Raw genomic sequence first — 21,347 nt, forward strand, 5'->3', positions numbered from 1 at the left:
CCCCTCCTAATCTTCATTTCATTTCCTAACCCTAAAACTAAACCCATCCCCCTCCCCTCTCTTTCTCTCCATCTTCTCCAAGTTTCCAAGCTCCCAACCATGGCTGCCTTTTCTCCTTCACCATATCCAAAATTCTAGAACACACACACACCCTCCCTCATCACCATAACTGACCAGAAAACACACACACGCTGAAACCCAACTAAAAACGTTCAAAAATCGCCAGAAGTTCTGTCCGGGGTGAGGTCCGTTCGAGTTCGTCGTTGGTCAGTCGTTGTTCGTGGTTCCGGTCTGGTTCGAGCTCCCATGGCTGCCTTCTTCGTCGAGCTCCATGTTTGACGCCGCCATGAATGACCACTGCCATCTTCGAGCTCCAGCCATGGACGTGGGGTTTGCTTCATCTGCTCCACCAACGAACCTTCCCACCTCGTTTCTGCTGCTTCTGCTACGTCCAAACAGACCCCGTCATTGCTGCCTCATCTTCTTCGTCTCCGTCGAGCAGCTGCTTCCATTGTTCCTGCTGCATCCAGCCAAGACGCCGAGCAGCTGCTTCAAAACCAAGTTGCTTCCGCTGTTCCTGCTGCATCCAGCCAAGACGTCGAGCAGCTGCTTCAAAACCAAACCCCATCGCTGCTGCTTCACTTTTGTTTTCGCCGCCTTCATTTCAAAACCAAAACGAGACCTCACGATTTCGTTTGTTCAAGTTTTGGTCGGGGTCGTCGAAACAGTTCATACGAAGTCGAGGTCCGGATTGTTAGAGGTTTTAAGGTCCGTCTCATCTTCCTTTCTCATTTTATGATCTGTATGTGAGTAAGATAAGAGCCGCTAAAATCTGTTTAAATATTATGGGTTAAGGAGTTTGAATCGTTCTTGGATTGAATCTTGGTTGTAAGAAATTCGTTGAATTCTGTTTAGTCGAATTTAAGTTTGATTGGTTTGTCATTCGTGATTATTAGTTGTAGAATGTATAGTAGCTTTGTTAATATTGAGTTGGTTCGGATAATTTCGTTTTATGTATTGTTTGGTTTCCTGCTCTTTGTTGTTCATCATATGATTTCAGTTTGCATTTTCGATTCAATTAATTGTGATTCATGTTGTTTCAGTTTACTTTTTTTGTTAATATTGTTGTCTCCTTGCTCATTCATTTTTGTCTAAGTTAACGAGGATTGGTTTCCAATATGGTTAACTTATTCCCATTAATTTGATGTTGTATGATTCAATCTGTGTTCATGGGATTTGTTGTTTGAATTTGTTTAGAAATTGGTTATATTTGCTGTATTTTGGTTGGAATTGATTAGGTGAATTGGTTATAGCTGGGTAAATTGCAGTACGTTCACGGGTAAAATGGTAATTTCAGTAAGATCGGAGGGGTATTTTTGGAATTGAACATTTGAACAATTATTTAATCTGAGTGCATTGTCCACTAGGCATTAACAATATTAAAATAATACATTGTGGGGGACAAGACATAAATTAGTGGGGAGATGATATAATTGTTTAATATAGTGGGGGACAAGACATAATGTAGTGGGGGAAATAATGTAATTATTTAAGTTAAGCATGGGAGACAACACATAATGGGTTGGGAATAATTCTTTAGTTTAATATAGTGGGGGACAAGACACAAAATAGTGGGGAATAATTCATTTGTTTAAGGTAGTGGGAAACAAAGCATGCAATGATGGGAATATTTCGAGGAGTGGTTCAAGACAAGAGTCTTGTTATAAATAGAGTCATTCTTTGACACAAAAGGAGGACTTGGACTTAGAGAGAAAAAAGGAAGAGACTTTAGAAGAAGAAACAAAAAAAAGAAAGTTGAGAGTGTGACTGAATTTTGAGAAATCAGAATTTAAGAGCAAAAGAGAAAAACAAGTTGAACTTTACTTGAATAATTTTCGTTTGCCTTTCTTTGAGTGTTATTTAAAATCAGTAAACTACTGCATCTTGTATCCGTCTCTCTTCTGCTTTGACTGCGATTGCATTCCGGTACTGCTGGTTTTTCAATCTGTTGCTGGGTTATTCTACTGGTCGTTACTGGTTTTGCTGTGTTGCTGAACCTGTTGTTGCTGTGTATTTACACTACTGCTGCTTCTACTGATCTTCATCTTCTTTCCTTGCTTTCCAAATACCAGGTACACAAACTGATACATTGGTTCATCTTGTAAGCTACTCGAAGCAAGAATGCAAAAAATGAGAAAGATTTGAAGTTGTAGTTTAATGTAGTCTTTTCTTTCTTTTTGTATGTAGAACATTCTATGTGTTGCTCATGTAAACTCTTTAAACGTCTCACTTTCGAAACTTAACTATAATAACTCGAAAGTATGTAAATAAAGTAGGACCTTTTCTTCATTTATTTTAGAGAAAAACGAAAAATAGAACATGTAGTCATTCTAAGATTATCCTTTTTAAAAAAATAATAATGAGACGAGCCTCGCCAAATAAAAATGCAAATTGCGGGGCCCTCAATAATTGGTCATAATAAATACTTAGAATTTGGGATGGACTGTTTAGTGAATTTCACTGCCTTCCCCAAAGATAATAACACGTTAGACTCTTTAGACGCGATTTAATTAAATTAAATTTCTTGAACTCGGGTGCACATTTATGTGACCCAAATCCAAATCTCAACGGAGTCGAAATGTGTCTCTAATCACGGGTACATTGATTGTGACGTGGTTCGAGATGCGTGTCCATGACGTTGCAAATTCCTTTTTAAAAAAATAAGAATGAGATGAGCCTCGCCGAATAAAAATACAAAATTGTGGGGCCCTCAGTAAATATTTGCTTTAAAATTGCTTAGACTTCGGGATGGACCGTTTAGCAAAATCTCACAGCCCTACCCAAAGTAAATGATACGCTAGTTGCTTTAGGCGCGCCTTTAATAATTTAATTTTCTTAAAACTCGGGTGCACATTTATGTGACCCAAATCTAAATCTCAACCAGAGTTGAAATGTGCCAACAACCACGGGTGCATTGATGTGCCGTGGTTGGAGATGTATTTCCATGATGTTGCAATTCTTGATAAAAATATATAATAATAATGACAAAAGCGGTTAAAAGTTAAAACTTGCACATGAGCTCATAATTGTATAAAATCAGATAAACAAGCCGAATATGACAGTTGAGCGACCGTGCTAGAATCACGGAACTCGGGAATGCCTAACACCTTCTCCTGGGTTAACAGAATTCCTTATCCGGATTTCTGGTTCGCGGACTGTTAAACGGAGTCATTCTTTTCCTCGATTCGGGATTAAACCGGTGACTTGGGACACCCTAAATCTCCCAAGTGGCGACTCTGAAATAAATAAACAAATCCCGTTTCGATTGTCCTTTAATTGGAAAAACTCCTTCACCCCTCGCGGGGGCGGAAAAAGGAGGTATGACGCCCTGAATAGCCATCAAGAAAACAGTAAAAACCATATCTTGCAATTCTTTCTAACATTTAATCAATAAATGGTAAAGGAAAATGATCTTTTCTGGTAGCATCATTGAGACGTCTATAATCAATACAGACTCTCCATCCTGTAACAGTCATCGTAGGTATGAGTTCATTATTTTTATTCTTTATAACTGTCATACCTCCTTTCTTTGGTACTACCTGAACTGGACTTACCCAAGGGCTATCTGAAATTGGGTAAATAATATCTGCCGCTAGAAGCTTGACAATCTCCTTTTTCACCAGTTCCTGCATTGCAGGATTCAATCTCCTTTGGGGTTGGATTATTGGCTTGTAGCCATCTTCCATGAGGATTCTATGCGTACAAATTGCTGGACTAATCCCTTTGATATCCTCTACAGTCCATCCTAAGGCTCCTTTGTGTGCTTTTAAGACTTGAATTAGTCTTTCTTCTTGTTTTGCAGTCAAAGAAGATGAAATAATTACTGGAAATAATTCTTGCTCAAGATAAACATATTTTAATGAGAAGGAAGAACTTTGAGTTCAATTTTTGGTTGACTTCTTCTGATTGCATCTCCTTATCCTTAGAATCTTTTTCCAGTATTTCGGCTTCTCTCCTAATTGCGGGATCATCATCTTGTGTGGTGCCTGATTTGGTCAAACATCATTTCATTGAGTCTGAAATTAATTGATCATCTTTGAATTCATCTGCAAGATCACTAATCATGTCAATAGAAAAGCATGAAGATGATGCCTCATCTCCTGAAAATCTTAGTATCTTTTGCATATCAAAAATGACTCTTTCTTCATCAACTCTCAAGATTAGTTGCTCTTGATGAACATCTATGATTGCTCTTCTTGTAGTAAGAAATTGTCTACCCAAAATCATCGGTTCATCAGGACAAGGACATTCTTTCATTTCAAGTACTATAAAATATACAGGGAAAATAAACTTATCTACTCTTACAAGCACATTTTCAATTATTCCCTTAGGTTTCTTAGTACTTTGATCTGCAAACTGAAGAGAAATACCTATGTTCTTCATTTCACTAAGATCTAATTTTCTAAAGATAGAAAATGGCATCAAATTTATTGAAGCTCCAGAATCGCAAAGTACTTTTTCAAAATATACACCTCCCAAAGTGCATGGAATGGTAAAACTGCCAGGATCACCAAGTTTTTGTGGTAGCTTATTTTGAAATATAGCACTGTATTTTTCAGTAAGCATTACCACAGAAACTTCTTCCAATTTCCTTTTGCTTGACAAAATTTCTTTTAAAAATTTGGCATATGAAGGCATTTGCAACAAAGCATCAGTAAAAGGAATATTAATATGAATCTGTTTTAAGATTTCCAAAACTTTTGCAAATTGACCATCAAGCTTTTCTCGTTTCATTTTTTGTGGAAAAGGAATTTTCACAAGTGGGGCAGCCATTTTTTTAGAATTTTTTTCTTCCTTATTCTTTATTTCTTTCTCCTTTGATGGTTCAGATGGTTTTCAAAATTCTTACCCTTGTCTACCTGTTATTCTATCTGGTTCTTTTCTTGTTTGTCTCCATAAGGTTCATCAAGTTCCTTATCTGACTGTAAAGTGATGGCCTTAAGGTGCTCCTTTGGATTTTTCTCTGTATTGCTTGGTAAGGGACCCTGAATCTTTTCTGACACAAGAGCTGTCAATTGGCTTAACTGAATTTCCAGATTTTTGAGGGATAAATTTTGGGTTTCCATCTTTTCATCAGTGACCTTAATATACTTGTACAAAAGGTCATCAAGACTTGGATGAGCTTGTTGGGGCCTCTGCTGGTATGACCTTGTTTGTTGATATGGTCCTGCTTGCTGATAAGGTCTGTAACTCGGCTGCCCACGATTTTGACTTTGGTATCCCAGTGGACCTTGTACCGTTGTTTCTGGAAGCTTTGAGAGTTTTCTGCACCATTTGGGTTACTCCACTGAAATCCTGGATGCTTCTGTGCCATTGGACTCCCAAAAGGATGTGACTTGTAACCGATGACATTAACATGTTCATCCGTTTGATTGGTTGCTTGACATTCATGGTTCTGGTGGTTTCCTCCGCATATGTCACAAACCTCATAGTGGTTTGATTGTTGTGTATTCACCTGAAAAGATTCAAACTTTTATGCCAAAGAAACAATCTGTTGCGTTAGTGTATTTAAAGCATCAATCTGATTTACCGTAGCAGCATTTTTAATGATTACACGCTCAGATGGTCATTGGATAGCGTTCTCAGAAATTTCATTCAATAGTTGCAATGCTTCCTCTATGGTTTTGCCTATTACAGAACCTCCTGCAGCTACATCTATCACATTTCTAGCAGATGGTTTTAGCCTGTGATAAAAAATGTACAATTGCATATGTTCAAGAATGCCATGGTGTGAGCATTTTCTTAATATTGCTTTTAATCTTTCCCAAGCTTGATAAACTGACTCAGTGTCAGTCTGCAAGAAATTAGATATGTCTTGTCTTAACTTTGTTGTTTTAGCAGGGGAAAAATATTTATTTAAAAACTTCTGAGTCATCTGGTCCCATGTCGTAATGGACCCTTGAGGCAAACTTCGCAACCAAGTCTTGGCATATCCTTTTAAAGAAAAAGGAAATAGCCTTAACTTGATAGCTTCAGGAGGTACTCCATTTACTTAGCAGTTTCTACAAGTTTTAGAAAATCAATTAAATGACTATGTGGGTCTTCACTTGTATCACCAATGAAGATACAAGATTGTTGAATTGTCTGAATCAGGCCGGTCCTGATTTCAAAGTTGTTGGCTGCCACTAGGGGCTTGCTGATACTAGATTCACAGTTGAAGTGATTAGGTCTAGCATAATCCCTAAGGATTCTGTTTGCTGGCCTTGGCTCCACTTCATCAAATTGCTCTTCTACATGGACTGGTGGTGGGATCCCAAGTGGATTAATGTCCTCTGCTTTCTGATTTTCCATTTCTTCACAAGTTGCTCCTTGAGAAGACGATGTTTGTTCTTTCCTGCGCAATTGAAGATATCTTTCAATTTCACGATCGTAATTAGCCAATTCTTTTATAGAAGAGTGGGTCATAAACTACTTAAAATTTTGAAAGTAAAAAAAAATAACATTAATTTCTAGTATAGTACTAGTAATTAATAACTAAACTAAAGTAAATTTCAAATATAAATAGTTAGTGAAGAAAAACAAATACCACAATATTATAGATAATAATACTAGTAATTAGTCTAGTAAAATAAAATAAAAATATAAAACAATGAAACTAACAAGTAAGCATCAGTAGTAATACTAACAATGAATTGAAATAGTATAGTATTATTAATTATAAACAAAAGTTGTACTAGTTAATAATAGTGATCAGTAAGAATAACATTGTAGAAGTACTAATAATAACAATAATAATATAATATTACATAAAAATAATTATAAATAAACAATGATAAGAAATAAATAATATGTAACAACAAACTATATTGAAAAATAAAAATAAAAGTGCGTCGAAGTACTGGCAATGAGAAAAAAATGATACAAGAGGTGATAGTACTAATAATAATTACACTAAATATAATGAAGGTAAGCTAATGATAGCAATAATAGGAAGAAGTACTAATATTTTTTTTTTCTTTTTAAAGTGCTGTTACAAAAAGAAAATAATAATATTAATATTACAGTAGTAGTTATAGTACTACTTAGTAATTAGTGATAATACTAGCAGATAAATAACAATAATAAGGTCTCAAATTAGTAATAAAATATTTAATCTGAAGTAGATATATGCCAATCCCTGGCAATGGCGCCAAAAATTTGACTAGGCCAATGTGTATAAGATTTTCCTGCTCGTGCTTTGTCAAATTCTAGTGTAGTTTATGATATCGTCCCACAAAGATTGGAACATCTATGCTACAGACTTTTAATATTTCAACTACTATTTGAGAGAATCAGATTGATGAAAAGTTTGTAAAATTAAAACTTGTTAAATACTTAACAAAATTAAACAACTTTCGAAAGATTTGTGATTTAAAAGAGTTGGGAATCGTTGAATTCACTTGATAATATATTATAATAAAATCTCACTTTCTACATGTATTTCTCTAAAGGATAATTGTTTATTGCTAATACAATTATATCTTATCTCACCCAGAATTAATCAACTAATAACACTCCGTGAGGTTATGTAATTAATTGAGTTAAAACTGGTGACGGTTAAATCGAAATATCTTCTGGTCTGAATTGTGCTAAATATAGTAAAAACTTCGTGAGAATATTTTTACTAAATCAATACTCTTGCGACTACAATTCCTCCGTGAGAAAAAATAATTGAGGTAAGCAAGATTACAGACTTTTAATAATAGCTTACTAATAATTACTCTCACTTCACTATTTTATTCAATAGTTACTATATATTAATTTTGCTCCGTGAGAATTACAAAATTAATATAAGAGTAACTTAAAGATAAAATATATAGAAGTGCTAACAATGATTAGTTAAAAACTATTATTATAGTACAATATAAAATATAAATAGAAAGTTCCAAACCAAAAATGTATTAAAACTGAGATAGTATTATAATATATATAGCAAGATTCATCAACTATCCCAACAAAAAAACATTACTCCATTATGAAGTAAGAAGAACCTAGTTTAGAAATACGAAGAATTGGTACAAAGATATTATTTTTCACAAAAGGATAACTACTAGGACTTAGGAATATTAGAGACAAAATAGAGACCAAGAATAGTTCTTCTCTGCTCAAGACTCGATGTCTTCTCTTCAAAATTCACACTCTATTTATAGAGTTTTCTTGCCTAAGGTTCTCCATAGTTGTAACTATGGAAATAGTAATTGCAACTATGGAAATTGTAATTGCAACTATGAAAATTGTAGGTGCAACTATAACTTTGCCAAATGAGTTTCATTCTGCAGAGGAAGAACCATAGTTTCAACTATACTTTGCTAGTTGCAACTATGTAATTTGCTTCATGAATTCCAATTGCCATTGTCGCAACTATGGTGTGCTATTTTTGCTTCTTCATTCCCGGTTGACTACTCAATTCTCACTCTTTTTTGCTTCTTTTCTTTAATTTTCATACGCTCTTCCTCCTGCGAAGTATGTTAGACAATATGGGAGAACATGGTATATTTATTCATGTTTTATTTAAAATCTTTAATATTTAACATATAAAAATATATGAATAAATTATACCCATCACCCCGTGATGCTCAAATCCTGGGTCCGCTCTGTCTTCGATAATCATGTTATTCGCATCTATTTGATGTATCATCACACATAGTCGTCATGTAACTCTTCGATAATCATGTCATTCGGATCTATTTGATGTATCATCACATGTCGTCATGTAACTCTTTGATTAATCATGTTATCCGCTAACAGCCACTCAGCCAGCCAAACCCCGGAGGTTAGGAAGATGGAATGAGGGTTACTTTGGACCTCATCAATCAGCAATATAGTGTAAACAAACTGTCTTAAACTTCTTTACAGTGGACAAATTACCTCCCATTCGTTCTAGCTACTCCACACTGGCCTTAAAAGTGCCTACTTTTCTTTCTTTTTTGAGCTCACTTTAAGCCGATCTTATTCAATGGATTGTGACTTTCTCACTTGAGCTTTCTATCGAATTTCCATTGATGGACTAGTGGACTCATTGGACTCTTCCATCTAAGATTGAGCCCGAAGCGAGTGAAACTTGTCCTTCATTTCATACCTCGGTCCGGTGCCTATGGGTTCTAGACCAATGACCTTTCCGTATTCGATTCAATCCTCTTTTCGTCTTGAATAGTAATAGTAGGGGCTCCAGTAGCAAATGAAATGAATAACTTCGACTTGGCAAGGATCCCCCCCCCCCCCGGCCCTACTTCTGAATGATTCAAAGAGAAAGATCTCAAATATCTGGAGTTTCTTTTGTATATTATATGGATGATCCGATCTGCTTGCAATGGCAAATGCTACAATCAAGACATTGCTAGAAAACTATTGTGAAAAATGTTGACTAGAAGAAAGAAATAGCAAAGATACAGCAGTAGTGCAGTTAAGCATCTGATTTTTCTATAAAAACTAAATGCCAGAAACTAAAGCAGCCTGATGAACTGTCGATAATTGGTTATTTATGATAAAACCTACATTCTTTTCTCGTTAGATGAGAAACATAAATTATACAGTGAATATACAAATCTCACACCTGCATCGCCCATAACGAGTTAGAAAGTATACTTATAGAAATATGACCATGAAGAGAATAATTGAACAATTTTGTAAGATTAGACGAATGGTGCTGAGCTAAGGAACTCTATATCTGGATAAGTTGATCACTTTGCATCAGAAAGTTCATACTCAATTTGCACCAATATGAACAACCATGTCAATATTAACATGTTTGTTTTCACCCGATTCACCTGATTCAATTCTTGACTCTCCAACATGTTTGTTTTCACCTGATTCAGATTTGGACTCTCCGACATGTTTGTTTTCACCTGATTCAACTTTGGACTCTCCGATATGTTTGGTTTCACCCGATTGAGATACATGTTTGGTTTCACCTGATTCCAATCTGGATTCTCCACTTACGCCTGTTAAACTGAGATCAGGCGCCGCTGTAATTTGGCTTAAAGTCCTAAACCATGACATGGTATGGTCATGCTGCCCTTCATATGTTGTAATGACCATTTTTGGATCATGGGATGCCCTCTCCACATGCTTCTTCACAGGGCAACCAGCAATTGAGCATCTGTAGTAACTCCTATAAATAAAGGAGAAGTTGGCATTAGAGAGAGAAGAGGAAATGGAATGAGAAAAGCTGACATAAAGTGGAAAATAAGAAACAAGGTATCAAAGCGACACACAACGTGATGGGGACTACAGAATATAAAGACAATTAATTTTGGCAATTAGAAAACATAGACGATTGTATTAATACATTATGCACGTTATACACTTCTATAGGCCGAGTGTCAAATTTCAGCAACTATGGTAATTGTTTACAAGATATGATCCTTCAAGCGACCATACATGTACTATAACCATGCTTATAGAAAACAAGCATAGTTCTTATTTGACAAAAACAGAAACTACTAGACTCATGTCTGATAACTGCTGAGTGCTAATTGCCATAATCTCAACCCCCCTCCCACAAACACAAAAAAAAAATGCAAAACCCCCAAAAGAAAAAGGGTTTCTTTTGGCACGGTTGGATTTTTCCATGGACATCAAGAACATTGATTAAGAGGTTTTAAATTCAAAGTATATTTTTGCATTTTGGTATTCCAATTTAATACTGGGCATGTTTGGTGGTATTCTATCTTCTCTCTTTTTGAAAAAAAATGAAAATGGAAATTTTCTGTTGTAATGTTACATCTGATTTCTAAAGTCCATGTTGGACTTGAGAAGACTCAGAAGAATCCAGTTGAGAACATGTCTTACCAGGGTAAATGGAGGATCGTACAGGGACCATAGAAAAACTTTTCGCTTATATTAGGACAAGATAACAGAAAAATTGTACTAAAAATAGTAAAAATAACTCATGAAATTTGGGAGAGAGGTAGTAGCATTATTTTGATTGGATGCATAATTGCTTTCATTTCTTATAAAGTTCAGTCAAGAAGTTACAACGGAATCTGCCAGGCAACCACCACAGGTGCGAACCAAAGCATTGCAGGTGTGAACCAAAGCACTGCAGGTGCGACCAAAGCACCGCAGGTGTGATCATCTATAGAAGCATGGTTAGATTTCAGTGTCTTTCACCAAGATTATAGAGTCGGTATAGATAATGCTTCCATTTTTTTGACAAGGACCTATCCAATAATCTGGTAATATAATTAGAAAGGATCGCTTACCCAACTTAGGAGAATTGTGTGGAAAAATTATTTTTTATAAACTAATACAACTTAAATTAGAACTTAATAGTAACGTATAGGTGGATCTCAAACATGAGATTCAAAAGAATTCAGACTAGACAAGAAGAATTAAAATTCAATTTTAAACCTAGAAGTCATATAATCTTAACAGCGGCAAGCAACGTTTAGATAGTTTTTAGCAGAGGCGAACCCAGGATTTGAGCACGACGGGGGCACCACTGTATGCTAGTCACTAGCGATAAAATTCGGCATGTAACTCATTGAAAACTTAATGATTATGATGACTTATCATTTAAGTATTAACAAAAAAAGTTCTAAAGAAAAAGAAAGCACCGAATAAATAAATAAATATATATATACAGAGAGAGAGAGAGAGAGAGATTTCTTCGCAAAATGGATGCTATGGGAAGGCAAGGTGTTTGATTAAGCATGTTTCATACTTTAAAATTCTAGTTTTTAATAAATAAAAAAAAAGGGGGCAGTGATCAAAAGGGCGTTCAAACGTAAATTTATCAAAGACATATTAAAGAATTCAAGATAAAGAGTAAGGTAATACTAAAAGAACTGAAAAAGAGTCTCAAACTATTAGTTGTCATTGCCGAGTCAGATTGTTGAAAAAGGTTGTCACAAAATGATATGTATTTTTTCATTTATGGACCGATAAGTTGCAATTTGATGATTTCAATTTTAAGGGATGAATTTGAAAAAGAATAAAATTAATTAGGTTGACAATTATGTACTAGTACTAAACTATAATTGAATTCAAAAAAGGAAGAAGATAAAAGTTAAAAACAAAGCAATTTGCTATTAAATATAAATTACATTGTATTCAAAGAACTAAAATATTAATTAAGTTGACTATTATATATTAGTACAAAATTATAATTGATTCAAAAAAAAGGACAAAAGTAAAAAAATAAAGCAATTTGCTATTAAATATAAATTACATTGTACTCTAAATAGAAAGGAGGGAAAAGCTGAAAAGGAGTAGAAAAGGCAGAACAAACATAGAAAGGGGGGGAAAAGCTGAAAAGGAATAGAAAAGGCTGAAGGTGGGATTCGAACTTGCATCACTTCCAAAATCAGAACTTAAATGGCCAATGCAGCCACTTGTCCAGTTAGTCTCTTTGTGTTTAGGGGGCACACTTAAAATATTTAAGGGGTCCCATATATATGTATATATATATATAGGATTTTTGCCAAGGCTAACGGGGTCCCGTGACCCCTCAACCCACAATGTAGGTCCGCCCCTGGTTTTTAGGGGTTGATTCCATAGCATCTAGGTCTTCTAGAGGCAATTGGAAAGTTCCAACACACCAACATAACACAAAAGGAACACAATTTAGAGTAAACTCTATGTTGCTTGGAACCTTCAAATTCTTTGCCGCACCCGTGTCAATCCAACATGGGTGTGGGTGTGGGTGTGGGCCGGATTTGGTGAACCTAACTTGGGTGCTTTGACTACACCTACGGCCAAGAAGTACATGTTGATTGGGTATTGGGTTTTATTTTGGGTTTATATCATACACATATTCACATAAAGTACTACAACACTAGCTATAAAAGAGATAATTTTATGAATAAAATATTAAGTGTTTACAAAGAATTTAATTTAATATATTCAATTAAATGTCGAAATATAAACTTACATATGTCATAATATACATTTATTTGTTGTAAGTTTTATAGGCACACAAAATTATGATATATTTAATGTCACAAGTTTCACAAGTCTTTCGTAGTTTTGTTCTTTCTTAAAACTTTGTGTCTAGCCAAACTTCGCCGCTATTAATTGAAATGGAAGGAGTATGAATCACATGCTTGGATAAAGTAGGAGGATTATTTAAGTTGATTAAACTAGTATTTTTTTATCAGGAAAGGTATTTTTACTACTTTTACTGTTGTTGTTTCTTTTATTTGGATATGCCTTTACTATTTTTGCTGGCAGTACTTTTCCTTTCCTTCTTACAGTATTTTCACCATATCTTTTTACTAGTTTTTTTTTTCAAACCGATTTTGAAAACTCTTTTCCTGAGCCGAGGCCTAACGGAAACAACATCTTTACCTCCCACAAGGTACGGTTAATGTCTGCGTACACCGCACACTTCCCAGACCCCACTTGTGGGATTAAACTGGGTATGTTGATGTTATTATAACTTAATACCCGTACCCATACTCCTTTACCATATCCCTGACTCCTAAGATAAAAAAGATACACTTTTATTAATTTTTAATTATGGGACGGTCATTTTTCATTTAACTGATTAACAATAATGTATTCAGATCACCTTGGTAATTTTGGTGCACTCGAGAAGGAATAGAAGCCATCAAAACAAGCTAAAACTTACGGGAAATTGAAATGGAAGTGTGGGTCTCAAAGACCAAATATTCGCTCTTATTTAATATTGTCGGTCTTACAAGTGTCTTATTGAACTAGCCGTACACTTTGGTAGGTATCCTCCTATCATATAGCACTTCAGCAGCACTCCACCATTTCATCACACACAAAGTGTTCAAACAGTAAGGGGTTCAATGAGCTGAATTGAGAGAGCTGTCTAGTGTAGCTTGATAGGAAGTCCCAAAGCGATAATGTGATGCCTATGTCGGAAGGCGGGTCAAGCAAGACTGGCAAGCTTCTGAAAAAGGGGTGCACATGTCACCTTAGGCGAATACCACATCAGAATGGGAGAGGAAAGTGAAGGGCTTTATAAGGCATGACACAAGTTCACATGGTACGCGCGCTTTTGAGGCTCAATGTGGCGTAGCCCGAAAGACAAACTTGTGTGGACCTAGGTTTAAAGCGGACAATACATGCCATGGGCTTGGGTTGTGACAAATATGATTTCAGAGCCGAATCTCCCTCAGTACGATGGTGGGGCAAACCTCAGTGTCCTCGCTGGGGGAGGGAGGGGGGTGAATTGTGATGCCCATGACGGAGGGCGGGTCAAGCAGGACCGGTAGGCTTCTAGGCTGGCAAGCTTCTAAAGAAGGGATGCACATATCATCTTAGGTGAATCCCACATCGGAATGGGAAAGGAAAGTGAAGAGCTTTATAAGCATGACACAAGTTCACATAGTACGCGTACTTTTGGGGCTTGAGGTACCGTAGCCCGAAAGACAAATCCGTGCAAGCTTAGGCCCAAAGCGAACAATACGTGACATGGGTTTGGGTCCTAACAAATATATAGAGTAGGTCGAAACAACGAATAATAGGAGGGAAAATGGGTCTAAGAATGGAACTATGGGCGAAAGAATGTACTTACTAGTTTGACATTGATATTATGTAAAAGAATCTGCGCATCCAACCCAAAACCTTAAGGCAAGAGTTGGAGTAGCCCAGGATCATTATAGACCTCTTTTGCAACACTTGCACAACCAATATGTGGCGTTACGTATCTTAACAGCATTCATTCAGATATATTAATAGTATGTAAATTAGGGTGACAATGACTTGACCATAACCGAATTAGGAACCGAGAAATCTCAGAGGGAAACGGCGCATGATTCGAAACTCAATGGATAATGGACGCGTCACTAAAATTGTTTATTACACATATGTTTTAAAGAAGAGAACAGAAAAGGAGCTCCACTGAAACAACTTCCTTTAAAAGGTTGTCCATGTTAGAAGAGTGACATATAGTGTACCTTGTTGACGCTGATAGCAAACAATATGACACATATAATCATGTGTATCTAGTTTGTGTGTGCATGCATAAAGATCAATCAGATGCATTCATTTAAGTTTGACCAAAGCCAAGACACATCTAGAGGCACCCCTATTTCCTATCCCACCACAAGTCTGTTATCCCCAAAAGAAAAGAAGAACCAATAGTTTTATACCAAAACAAAGAAAAAGAGGATTAGATATTCATGATACATATCTCCTTGGGAAAAACTCTGAAGCTTTGTGCTCAAACCATTGCACCTTATCAACCCTAACAAAGGAGTTAGAACATGTCGACTATATCTACTGTATAAGACGCATCTAACATACTCCTGCACTCCTATTCGCTCCACTATGACCTATGTAGAGATGTTTTAAAAACATGGTACAAATAACTGACTGCAGAAACCATTAACTACTTAGTCATAGGGGTGGACTACATTTAGACGTACAAATGCACAAATCTTCACTGTAAATCTATCTTTCCAGATTATCAGTAACTGCAGGAGAAAAAGTGGAAGTGAACCAAAAAGAAAGATCCTTTTTCCACCAATAGTCTAGTTTTCAAAATTACTAATAGTTTCAACATTAAATGTATTTGTGAGATTACTGTGTAACAGCTCTGCGCGAAAATATTCTGAGGATGAAAAAAGATAGTGAGGAAAGATAACACCTGATATTCAAAAGTGATGATAAAAAGAATCCTCGGGCACTGGCATACCAGATTTGCAAATATAAGTTTAAGAGTAATAATTATATGTACCTTGGATTTGGATTGCCTTTTACAAATTTTTGCCCATATTTGCGCCAGCGGTGACCATCGTTGACTATATCTACTTCGCTCACGGTCTGAACAATGTGCCGTGGTTCACTATGGGACTTAATAGGTGGAGTATCATCCTTAGCTATATCTTTTTTTCTGTTGCAAAATAATTGCATTAACTATTAACTTTAAGAGAGTATATAGATCTTAAAACACCAAAGACAAACACGGCATGGGATTTAACATACTGTCTTTTTGAGTCTGGACCACGATTCTTATCCACCTCATTTTCTAATTTATGTGGCTTCAAAGGCGTAACCTGCATAGCAGGTGATACAATGTCCAATGCAAGCGGGGCCTCTGATGGCTTACTAGGTTCACATGTTTCTCCAGGCACAGTAGATTTCTCGCCTTCAGCTAATAAATGTCACAAAATAAAATTAGTAAAGATTCTAGATCAAAGAAACTCATAATTCGCTCAGAAATTTTGAGTACCTTCTTCTGATGCAGTGAGCATTGGAATGTCTGGTTGTCTCATTTGCAAAGGGACCACCAATCCAGGGGGGGTCTGCGGACCACTTGGAGTTTTCGGATGTTCATGCTTCCCAATATAGTGGACATCTGTAATATGCCCGTCATGTGATCTCTCCACTTGCTTTTTTGCTAGGCAATTAGGGTATGTGCACTTATAATAACTCCGAGTAAACTCATTTCCTCTGACAAGCTTCTGACCATACTTTCGCCAGTTATATCCATCTTCTAATGGTTTTTCAGGTAACTTGAAGAGAGTATTACCACGATCAGATGGCAACCCATGGCCACTAGTATCAGGGTTTCGCCTCGGTTGCAACTTATCCAAAGTTTTCTCAGGCCTTGCGGGATAAGTCACTAGTTGTTGATCAGATCGTGATACAACTACCTCCATGGTCTGACTTTGTATTTGATCTGAAGAATTTGATGCCTTATTAGATAATGGGGAAACCACTTTCTCTATTACACCAGATTCTGATCCACATGACTTTGCATCTGAGTCCTTTGGTAAAATAAGAAGATGACTACATCCAGATGCATCACCCTCACTCTTAAGACCCTGTTTCTGCCGCACAGTTTCTGACTGGTACTCTTGTACTTTAGAAAGAGAAATATCTTCTTGATTAGATTGTGACACATTATTTGACACGTCTTGGCATGTTGAAGGATGTGTAGTTTCCTCTTGATTACTTTTTGATGCTTGTGCGTCAGTAGCAGGACTCAGTCTCTTCTGCAATTCACCAGAAACAACATCAGCTGAGATTGATTCACAGCTCCCTTTCTCTTTTAACTCTGGGTTGTTGGTTGCAGGGTCAGGATCAGTGTCTGGCTTCGGCTGTAAATTCTCGGAGGGAACTTTGTTTGTTGCCTCTTCTCTAGGGGTACCCATTATCCTGCGCAAGACCATCTTTGAATCATGAGAACCAAATTATACACAGTTTCGGCAGGATAAGAAAGTACAAATATATGGGCAAATGAAACCTTATTCTAGTTATCATGCTGTGCATTTTCAAGAAAAAAAAAAAAAAAAAAAAAAAGAAACAGGAATAGTAGATGCTGTGAGTTAACACTTCAATACTTATCAATTGTTGATATTGGATCTATTTGAACAACAGCTACTACCCCTCAGGATCTATTTGAACATGAATAAATAATTCCAATGATCTGAGAACAGAAGAAAATAGCTGTTCATGGGAAAGGGAACATTCCATTGACAATACCACTGACTGAAATTTAAGAGTGAAATTCTAGATATTCAGGTTTAAGTTGTTTCAGACAAATAAAATCCAAAAATTGTTTACACAAGATATCTTGGTAGTCAATTGCGTGAGTCACTACTTTCTTATTTCGTTTGACTACCATACATGTCCTTCGCTATGTAAGATCAACAAAAAGCTCGGGAAATGTTGCTCAAGAAAATGACACATTCTGTTAAAAAAATTTGAACAAAAATAAGAGAAAATTAATAACACAGAAAAATAGGAAGTAAACTACTGAAAAGCAAAGAAGAGAAAGCTGCCTTCATTTTGCAAGTTACAAACTATACATATTTTCATATTTGGTCTTTTCTTCTTGTCAATTTCACACTACTGGAGGAAGTACCTTACTTATGCGCAATGACAATGAATCTTCCACGTGAGAGTCACAGTCACCAAACTTTTACAGGAAAAAAATCACAAGACCAATTCGGGTGGAAATGGACAGTAAACCATTAATTAGCTGAAGGATTAAATTAGGATAGAGGGGTTAAAAATACAGACAAGGGAATAGTTTGAAGGGTTTAACATGATGAGATAGTAATATCTTTTATAAAGATGATGAGATAGTAATATATAATAATTTCTTTTTGATAGGGAAGATAGTGATATATATAATTGAAATCACCATTTCATTACAACCTTGTTTTGATGACAAATGTTCTAAACTGTCAATAGAATTATCGCGGTCAATATCATTATTATAATTATTATTATTTTTGATAATGGTAAAGAAGTAAAAAAGAAGGATTATAATTTGATTCATTAAATCAGGATTTTCAATAACTAGCAAAGATGAATAAATAAATTTAGGCTTTTGAATCACTGGTTGCATGCCTTGAAAAGACCAAAACAGTTTGCAATTTATAAGGGAATTAGCATTTTGCTATAACTATTGTTTCTCACAAGACCAACAAGGATGGGCATCTCTTTTTTTTTTTACTTTTTTTTTATAATCGAGAAATCTACAAGCGCCAACGGCGCATAACTCGAACCTCAATGGATAATAGGCCTGCCCCTTTGCCCTTCTCCACTTAAATACCGTGTTTTTGCATGTGGTAAGGTTCGAACCTGTGACATGCGCCTAACCCACACATCACGAGTTGTGCTCTTGCCACTAGACAAAACCCTGGAGGCAACAAGAATGGGCATCTCTAAGCAGGGAGGATATACATAGTGTGATCTTTCAACCATTTGCAATAAAGTACTATGTAGTTTCTTTACTATGTGGTTCTTTATTAAAGGTCCATCTTCAAGAATATCTTATGAGTTACTATATACAATCAAGAGCTCAATTGAGTTTACTTTTACACTTCGCAACATCTTTTTTTTTTGAAATTGGTAACATTTGTATTAGATATAAACATGACTACACTAATTCAGTGTTCCAAACTATAAACCAATAAACTAGTCAATAAACTTTTACACTTCGCAACATCTAAATAAACCAAAAGTAACATTTTACTCCACCCACTCATTGGAAAATCATCCATGTTCCAAACTATAACTCAATAAACTAGTCAACATCACACATTTTTATCTTTAAAACGCCTAATAGCTAATCAAGACCTCTAATTTTGAGGCACAGAAAGTAACAAATTTCTCAACCATTGTGACAAGGAGGATGATATTTATATGATTCGTAATTAATACTTGTATTTATTTTAACCATTACAACCACAATATCGCAAACCATATCTTAAATTTCCTTTCTTTTTTGACCTCTACACACTTCTTCACCTAGGAAAGGGAGGAACATTAAATAGAATACTGAAACTAAGCTGGAAAAATAGATAACATGTCATGCAAAATATGTAGTTTCTTTCTCGCTCTCTTTTCATAAGTCTGAAGCAATCTTTATATTAGATTGTAGCTAGATTTTATGTGTGGAAGGAACAATTTGTAATAGTTTACAACTTCTTTCACGTTCTGAGCCGAGGGTCTTTCGTAAACAGCATCTCTACCTCCACATGGTAGGGGTAAGGTCTGCGTACACTTTACCCTCCTCACTCCCCAGACCCCACAATGTGGGATTACACTCGGTATGTTGTTGTTGTTGTTACAACTTCTTCTAGGTGATAGTGCTGAAATTTGTAGATGTATGTTATTACTTGAATATTTCCCCGTCGCTGTACACAAACCAAAACAATGGTCCATCTTAATTCTAGATCAATGAATATCAAGAGCTGAACTATGCCCTCATCATTCCTAACAGGAAGCAGATATTTGGGAATCAATAATTCACAAAAAGATAGACAGGGAGAGAAGCAGGGGTTATACAATTCTATGAGGATACAATTAGAAGAGCGCATGTATCGTGAAATAATGATGCTATAATATACTGCATGGAGATGAGAGAAGCTGCTGGTACAACTTTTCCAACCAGAAAAGGGCACAAGGCAAATGGACAAGAAACCTCTAGATGATAATAGACACGGAACGCCAATTTCAGAAGCTATAACCATGAAAAATTCTGCTATTCTATGACATGTCAGAAATGGAATTGGTGTCATTAAAGAGTTAACTAAACTCTAGGCTGTTTCTTTTGGAAATGACCAGAAAAGGGACTTAGAAATCTAGGAAGCCTCTCATATTGAACCATAACCTAAGCAAACCAATCAATTTTCATGATCATGTGAAGCAACATGAGTTCCAAAGCAAATCTTGGGACAATTGCCAGAATTCATATTTAAGCATTGGTGAGCAGAGTTACCAGTACATGTGCCGGTGTGAGGTAGCAGGCACCAGGTGGACTAATCAAAGTGCTCGATGGCTCATATACCACTGTCATTCAACAACAATCCTATTTAGCAATGACTACACATGTTTATTTAAAAAAAATGGGCTTTTTCCTAAAAGAACCTTATGCTCAACATCATCCAGTCCACCAGCCATTAAAAGGGAACAAAAATCAAACAGAAAGGAGAAAATTTAGCACCAAAGCACAGGAAAATCTAAGGGCAGACAGCTACATAAACTTAATAAAGAACAAGTCTTTAATCAGTAAAATCCCTAAAATGTAACTAAATTCTACAACACTCAAGAAAAAGATAAAAACCCAGAAACAGTAGCACAAAAAACAAAAAACTAAAGAATTGAAAGTCAAATTGAACAAACTCTTACAAATTCAAGAACCCAAATTCACAAAGCTAATTTGTACCTTTTTCCTGCTTTATTTTGCCCCTATATTCTCCTGGGAAGTTGGGGTCTATATCAAGAAGCTGGTCATTGACTTGGACCAAGTACTATATAGCTCTCAGAAATAAATACTACCAGTATACAAAAAGTATAAGTAATTAAGAAGCTGAACAAATTGAGAAAAGGTCATTAACTGTAATGTTGAAGGAGGAGTAATTGTTCAACCTTTGGATTGGAGTGGGAGAGTGAAGTCAGCCGTTGGATTTGTTTAACAAACTTTTTTAAGAGAGAGGGGGGGGGGGGGGGGTTAATCTTAATCAGGAAATAGACCATTGAGAAATTGGCTTTGTGATTTATGAGGAGAATCCTACTATTTTTACCTTAATGGGTGTCAGTGATGTCCCCTCCGAATAATGACACGTGGGTCATATTGATTCCACCACATCAAAGTCAGAGGTTTTTGTTTTTGACTTCTTCCTTTTTACTACTCCTTTTTTTTTTCCAACAAATTATATTAACACAAAAAATAATTGGTATACAACTTTCCACAAAGAGACATGATCAACAAGTTCACGCCCCTTGGTCTCGAGTAGAAAGAGCAGAACGCTTAGCAGGGGCGGACCCATATGGTGTCAACTGACCCTGTAATCTCTAGTGGGCCGGAGTTATGTGTGCACAAGACAGATTATCCCTTCTGTATTTATTATTCTTACTTTTGTCTGTTTTCTATT

General features: G+C 36.0%; 2 protein-coding genes and 1 non-coding gene across 7 annotated transcripts; 1 reads left to right on the forward strand and 2 right to left on the reverse strand.

Moving 5' to 3' along the window:
* Window positions 1-4,062: 4,062 nt before the first annotated feature.
* On the reverse strand, window positions 4,063-4,833 carry LOC142163475 (uncharacterized). The gene has a single exon (XM_075220765.1). It carries the CDS (start codon window positions 4,831-4,833, stop codon window positions 4,063-4,065), a length of 771 nt encoding a protein of 256 aa, XP_075076866.1.
* A 947-nt stretch (window positions 4,834-5,780) lies between these two features.
* On the forward strand, window positions 5,781-5,887 carry LOC142163642 (small nucleolar RNA R71). Its single transcript, XR_012694588.1, has one exon. It is a non-coding gene; the product is annotated as a small nucleolar RNA R71 (small nucleolar RNA).
* A 3,550-nt stretch (window positions 5,888-9,437) lies between these two features.
* Window positions 9,438-20,875, reverse strand: LOC107820200 (uncharacterized). Of its 5 annotated transcripts, none has more exons than XM_016646432.2 (6): window positions 20,639-20,875; window positions 20,192-20,262; window positions 16,187-17,115; window positions 15,940-16,108; window positions 15,692-15,847; window positions 9,438-10,150 (listed from the first exon to the last, which is right to left on the reverse strand). In XM_016646432.2, the coding sequence occupies exons 2-6, from the start codon at window positions 20,197-20,199 to the stop codon at window positions 9,745-9,747; spliced, it is 1,668 nt and encodes a 555-aa protein (XP_016501918.2). In that variant the 5' UTR covers window positions 20,200-20,262; window positions 20,639-20,875; the 3' UTR covers window positions 9,438-9,744. The 5 variants fall into 5 exon arrangements, with proteins under 5 accessions (XP_016501918.2, XP_075076111.1, XP_016501925.2 ...); XM_075220010.1 differs by having other exon boundaries at window positions 20,602-20,875; XM_016646439.2 differs by lacking the exon at window positions 20,192-20,262.
* Between the last annotated feature and the right edge of the window lie 472 nt (window positions 20,876-21,347).

Source organism: Nicotiana tabacum, chromosome 8 (genome assembly GCF_000715075.1).
Source record: "Nicotiana tabacum cultivar K326 chromosome 8, ASM71507v2, whole genome shotgun sequence".
In the NCBI taxonomy this organism is placed as follows: Eukaryota; Viridiplantae; Streptophyta; class Magnoliopsida; order Solanales; family Solanaceae; genus Nicotiana; species Nicotiana tabacum.